The sequence below is a fragment of the Hyaena hyaena genome, unplaced genomic scaffold, assembly GCF_003009895.1.
Source record: "Hyaena hyaena isolate Hyena2069 unplaced genomic scaffold, ASM300989v1 scaffold_98, whole genome shotgun sequence".
Taxonomy (NCBI): Eukaryota; Metazoa; Chordata; class Mammalia; order Carnivora; family Hyaenidae; genus Hyaena; species Hyaena hyaena.
This window is the reverse complement of record NW_024080730.1, coordinates 2,061,411-2,066,894: the sequence shown is the minus strand read 5'-3', so window position 1 is coordinate 2,066,894 and position 5,484 is coordinate 2,061,411. Positions and strand designations below refer to the sequence as shown.

General features: G+C 68.1%; 1 protein-coding gene across 1 annotated transcript; it reads left to right on the top strand.

Moving 5' to 3' along the window:
- Positions 1-3,472: 3,472 nt before the first annotated feature.
- FGF4 (fibroblast growth factor 4) lies at positions 3,473-4,944 on the top strand. The gene is made up of 3 exons (XM_039235371.1): positions 3,473-3,800; positions 4,191-4,294; positions 4,768-4,944. Exons 1-3 carry the CDS (start codon positions 3,473-3,475, stop codon positions 4,942-4,944), a joined length of 609 nt encoding a protein of 202 aa, XP_039091302.1.
- Positions 4,945-5,484: the final 540 nt, after the last annotated feature.

The window sequence follows — 5,484 nt, the reverse complement described above, 5'->3', positions numbered from 1 at the left end:
GTGGGGGAGGGGCGTGGGGAGGGTGTGGGGGAGGGGTGGGGAGGGAGAGGAGGTTAGTATTCGTGGGGACAGAGTTTCAGTCTGGGACGAGGACAGAGGTCCCGAGGGGGCCTGCAGGGCCGGCTGCCCCCTAACGTGAAGGCGCTCAGTGCCGCTGAGCTGTGCGCCTGAAAACGAGCGAGGTGGTAGGTTTTACGCTGTGTGCATTTCACAACAAGAGGCTGCCGGAAACGGGCAGAGTCTCCCCGTCCCTATGGATGTCCTGAAGAAATGGCGTCACCCGTTTCCTGGAGTGCTTTGGCTCAGTGTAGACACGTCAACACCACCGGCCTCACCCTTCTGCTGGACGTTCCCAGGAAGGCCCTACTGTGAGGGCCAAGTGGAGAGCAGGAAGCTGGCAGAGAAAACGCTGGAAGTATTTGCAAAGTCCTGCAGCCGGGGAGCCCCGCCTGCCTGAGCTGCCCTCCCGCCGCCCTGAGGACCCGGACTGGATTTACAGTTGTTCCGTTATGGGTAGTAACTCCCGGGAGAAGGATCCGTGTGAGGACATGACACTGTGGGGTTAGAATAGGTCACAGTGAGGACGGCGCGGCTCGGAGCCTTCGGCGGGTCCCTCGAGTCACCGGCAATGAAGCCACGTGCAGCGCCCTGGAGGAGACTGGGCTTTCTTGTCGCGCAAATCCCCGCCAGTGACTGTGAATCAGGCCCCTGGTAGGACTGACTGTCTTGTTAAGGTTGACACCAGCCCCTCCATGTAGCTGCCGATGAGCCCATTTTACAGATGGAGACACTGAGCACGATCAGAAGTGAAACGGCCGATGATCCGCGGCTAACAGGGATGCAGTGGGAGGCTGAGGGCCCGGAGCCTCCCAGGACCCCTCACGCTTCCTCGTGAACCCCAGGTTCACGGTAAACAGGGGTCCTCGAGGTGTAAGCAGGGCATGTTTCAAGTCCTCAAGGCGGCTGGACCTGGAAAACATTCGTCACCTTGGTACACCTATTCCTTCAACCAAAAGGGGGAAAACGCGAGGTGGAGCTCCCCGTGGGGGGCCCGGCAGCCCCATCCTGCCGCCCCCACTGCCCACATACCCCCACGCTGGGCGCAGCGAGGGGCTGGGTGCCTGCAGGCAGAGGGGCTCCAAGCTGCACTGAGCCAGGCAGCCATTCACACAGATACGTACTGAGCACCTACTGTGTGCTCGGGGGTGCAGCTGGGAATACGACACCCCCGCACCTGCTCCATGGATGTGACTGACTCATGGAGGGTCAGCAAGCAAAGGAAGGAAACTCCCGAGGGCTGGGAAGGGGCTTGACGGCGCAGCCCTGGCAGGGGAGGGCCGCCCCGCAGGTCTTCCTGTGACGGAAAAATCCGAGGGACAGTCCTCAAGCGGGGAGGCTGCCGAGAAGCCCAGGGGGGCCGAGGGGGAGACTGCAGGAGATGGGGGGCGACGAGGGGCCGTCGGGAGGGGCCCGGAAACACTAAGAGCTTCGCCTGCCGCAGGTTCACGGTCACGGTCACGGCGCTTCTGAGGACGCCGGCACAGGTAAAGAGGGCGAGTTCCCAGCTCCTGCCGCCCCTGCCTGCTGCCACACCTTCCAAGGACCGTCACCAGGAGCACGTGCTGCGCGCGCGGGCCAGGACCTCTGGGAGACCCACCAGATGAACCGGCCGCTAAGTTCCTTCGCCGAGCACTCCAGGACGTAGGGGACTCGGGCCGGGAGCCCCCGCGGGGGTCCTGGGAAAACAGGGCCACCGCCTGCCAAGGCATCGGGGGGCCACCCACCCCCAGAGGAATGCCCACAGGTCCTGCGTGAGGGAGGGGACTCCACCTGTGCTATTTTGCAAATGGGGAGTCAGGGGCGGAGTCAGGGGGAGTCAGTCCCGGAGACTGAGGCCACCCCTCGATCCCTCGGACTCCTGCATTTGCGCCCTGGCCAGACCGATCTTCGTGGCCCAGATCCGAAGTCTCACGGGGGGTGGGGGTGGGGGTCCAGGGTCCCCGCAGCAGCTCTGGAGCCCAGGAGGGCCCCGGCCTGGGTGGGCGCTGCCCCGACAGGCTGCAGGTCCGGAGGGGACCCAGGAGCCTCACGGAAGAGGCTGGAGACGGGCAGTGGCCCCCTTTTCTGGGCTTCTGGACGGAGACCTCAAATCTCCCAGGTCCCAACCCAGGGTGAAGTGAAGCCTGGGGGGCCCAGCGGTGGGGTCTGAGGGCCCCCGGGGCTGGGGTGGGGTAGGAGGCGCAGGAGGCTGAGGTGGCTTGAGGACATCTCTGGTCACAGGAGAGGTGGCGCAGGGGCGGCGGGGGCTGGGCCGAGTGCCTCAGGTGCCACAGAAAACAGGGATTTTCACACGGAGGTGAGCCAGCGCCCAGAGTCTACACAACCTCTGGTGAGCCCCGCCCCATCAGGGGGCGCCGCAGAGTAGTTACAGCAGATGCTGGGGGGGGGGGGTGGCGCTCAGAGGCTTGGTGCCCCCGGGTATGCCACTCGGTTCTTTTTGTTGCAAATCAAAGGGGAGAGTCCAGTTTGTCCCCGAGTCCTATCACCCGTCCTTACGTGGGGGGCGATGTGTGCAGAGGGCGCAGGGCTGTGGCCTCTCCCGGCGGCACCCTCGCTGCCTCCTCCCCTGCAGGCCTTCAGCAGTGCCCGCCAGCCGGGCGCACCGCGCTCCCGCCGCCTCCACCTGGTCACCCAGCGCGCACGCCGCCTCCCCGGTGCGCAGGGGGCCGACCCCGAGCCTGCCACCTTCCGGCGCTGCTTCTTCCTTACCTGGCCAGGCTCCCCTGCCCCCAGACCCAGGAGGGTTTGCAAGGTCCCAGCAAAGCGACGGGTTTCCTGGGGGTCCCTGAGACGCCAGGCGCTCAGAGTGCTGCGGATGCCGGGTTCGGAAGGGCCTCCAAGAAAGCTGCTCACGCGGAGGCGAGAAGCGGGCAGGCGGGACGACGTGCGGGGGGCGCAACTTGGGCTGGAAAGCTGGAGCGCAGGAGACGCGAGGGGGCGGGCCGAACGGGTCGGTGAGTCCGGGAGGCCAGGGGAGGGGGCCGGGGACCCTCCAGGTGGCACTAGCGGCGCTCGTCCCGGCCGCCTCCCCTCCCCCAGCCCTGATTGGCAGGCGGCCTGCGGCCGGCCGCGAGCGCCACCGCGCCCCGGGCGCCCAGGCGAACGCGATCGGCCCCCCGCGGGAGTAGGAGGGGGCGCCCGGCTATATATAGCGGCTCCGCGGCGGCCGGCGCAGCGCGCAGGGAGGCGCGCACCGCTCCGCAGGGTCCCAGCCCGGGCCGCGCGTCCCGCCCCGCCGCCCGCCGCTCCATGCAGCCCGGGTAGCTGCCGGCGCCTGGGGGCCCCGTCGCTCGCCTTCCGCTCCTCCGTCGGCCGCACCCTCCCCGCCCGAGTCCGGGCCGTGCGCTCCCGCGGGCCGCCACCGGCGCGCCTCGGCCCCGCGGCTTCCAGGGCGCACGGCCCGAGGGCCGGGATGGCGGGGCCCCGGGCGGCCGCGGCGGCGCTGCTCCCGGCGGTCCTGTGGGCCGTGCTGGCGTCCTGGGCCGCCGCCGCCCCCGCCGCCCCCAACGGCACGCTGGGGGCCGAGCTGGAGCGCCGCTGGGAGAGCCTGGTGGCGCGCTCGCTGGCGCGCCTGCCGGTGGCCTCGCAGCCCAAGGAGGCGGCCGTCCAGAGCGGCGCCGGCGACTACCTGCTGGGCATCAAGCGGCTGCGGCGGCTCTACTGCAACGTGGGCATCGGCTTCCACCTCCAGGTGCTCCCCGACGGCCGCATCGGCGGCGTGCACGCGGACACGAGCGACAGTGAGTGGGGCGGGCGGGCGGGCGCGAGGGGCCGGGGGCCGCGGGCAGCAGCCGCCCCTTCCGAGGTCCGGGCCAGCACCTGCTGGCGGCGGTGGGAACCGGGGCGGACGCGGGTTCCGGTCCCTCCGGCGCAGGGACGCACGCACGCTCGGGCCCGGGAGGAGTCGGCGCTGGCACGGCCTTGGCGCACCCGGGCGGCCGAGCCCCGCCTCCCCGCCTTCGGAGGCCCGGGCTCCGGGTGCCGAATTCCAGCGCCTGCGTCCGTGGGCTCCGGGGCCCCTTTACATCCATCCGCACCCCAGAAACGGGGGTCCCGGAGGCTCGCAGGCGGAGGGGGGGTGGCGCGGGCCAGGGGCCCCTGCCCAGGAGTGACCGGCGCCCCGCCCCCAGGCCTTCTGGAGCTCTCGCCGGTGGAGCGGGGCGTGGTGAGCATCTTCGGAGTGGCCAGCCGGTTCTTCGTGGCCATGAGCGGCAAGGGCAAACTGTACGGCTCGGTGAGTACCGCAGGGGCGGCGCTGCACCAGCCCGGGGCCGGCCGGCTGCGCTGCGACCCCTCCAGGCCGGCCTAAGCCTGGATGAAGCGGCTGTGGTGGGTCCCAGGATTGCCACCGCCCCCCCCCCACCCCCCGTGTCCACAAGCGCCCTGAGCCAGTGCGGGTGAACTTGGCGAGTGCAGACTAGGGGCAGAACTCCACAGACAGGAGCCACGAGGTTTCTGCCCCCCGAGCCGGCTCCTCCGCAGCCCTTCTCTGTGGCCTCTTTCTGGTGGGTTCCAGCCGGCAGGACAGAAGCCTTAAGGGCGGTGCCGTGTCTGCCAGGTGCTGCCGCTGTGGGCTGGCCAGGTCTGTCCCCAGCTTCCCGGGAGAAACCTCGCACCCAGAGCAGGGCCGGGCCAGAAAGGAGCCCCTGACGCGAGGCCCTTGGCCGGGAGGTGGCCCCTCCTGACGCTGTCCCTTCTCCGTCCCAGCCCTTCTTCACCGAAGAGTGCAAGTTCAAAGAGATCCTCCTCCCTAACAACTACAACGCCTATGAGAGCTACCGCTACGCGGGCACGTTCATCGCCCTGAGCAAGAACGGCAAGACCAAGAAGGGGGGCCGGGTGTCGCCCGCCATGAAGGTCACCCACTTCCTGCCCCGGCTGTGACTCCCGCCTCCTGCCCCGTGTCCCCGTGCTCAGGGGCCTTTCTTCAGATGGACAGCGTGACGCAAGAGTAGGTGTAAGATATTTAAATTAATTATTTAAATGTGTATATATTGCCACCAAATTATTTATGGTTCTGTGGGCGTGTTTCGTATTTTTTTTTTTTTGATAAAAAGACAAACAGAACGAAACAAAACCAAATAAAACACCCCAGGTTCCCTGGTGAGACAGTGAAGACCCTTCCACTTGTCACAAGAGGCTACTCAGACCCCAATCCCAGGAGTTTTGCACGGTGCCCTCAACCGTGGTGGTGCGCACCCCCAGGTCTGGAGAGGCCTTCCTGGGGCCCGGGAGCCTGCTACGGACCCTCCCAGCCCCGGCCCTGCTCCGGACACCCTCCAGCGCCCCGCGCCCTGGGGCCCTGTCGCTATTCATCGGGGCCGTGTCGCCTTACTTGGGGTACAGAAGGCGCGCTGTGGGAGTGCACCCTGCCGCTCTGTTTTTAGATCTGCCGAGCCTGACCTCTGAACTTGCCCGCAGTCA

Bases quoted from the DNA above. Each gene is read 5' to 3' on its own strand.
- FGF4 (XM_039235371.1), top strand. From the start codon at position 3,473: ATGGCGGGGCCCCGGGCGGCCGCGGCGGCGCTGCTCCCGGCGGTCCTG. The intron at 3,801-4,190 runs GTGAGTGGGGCG...CCCCGCCCCCAG, and splicing joins GCACGCGGACACGAGCGACA to GCCTTCTGGAGCTCTCGCCG. The intron at 4,295-4,767 runs GTGAGTACCGCA...TCTCCGTCCCAG, and splicing joins AGGGCAAACTGTACGGCTCG to CCCTTCTTCACCGAAGAGTG.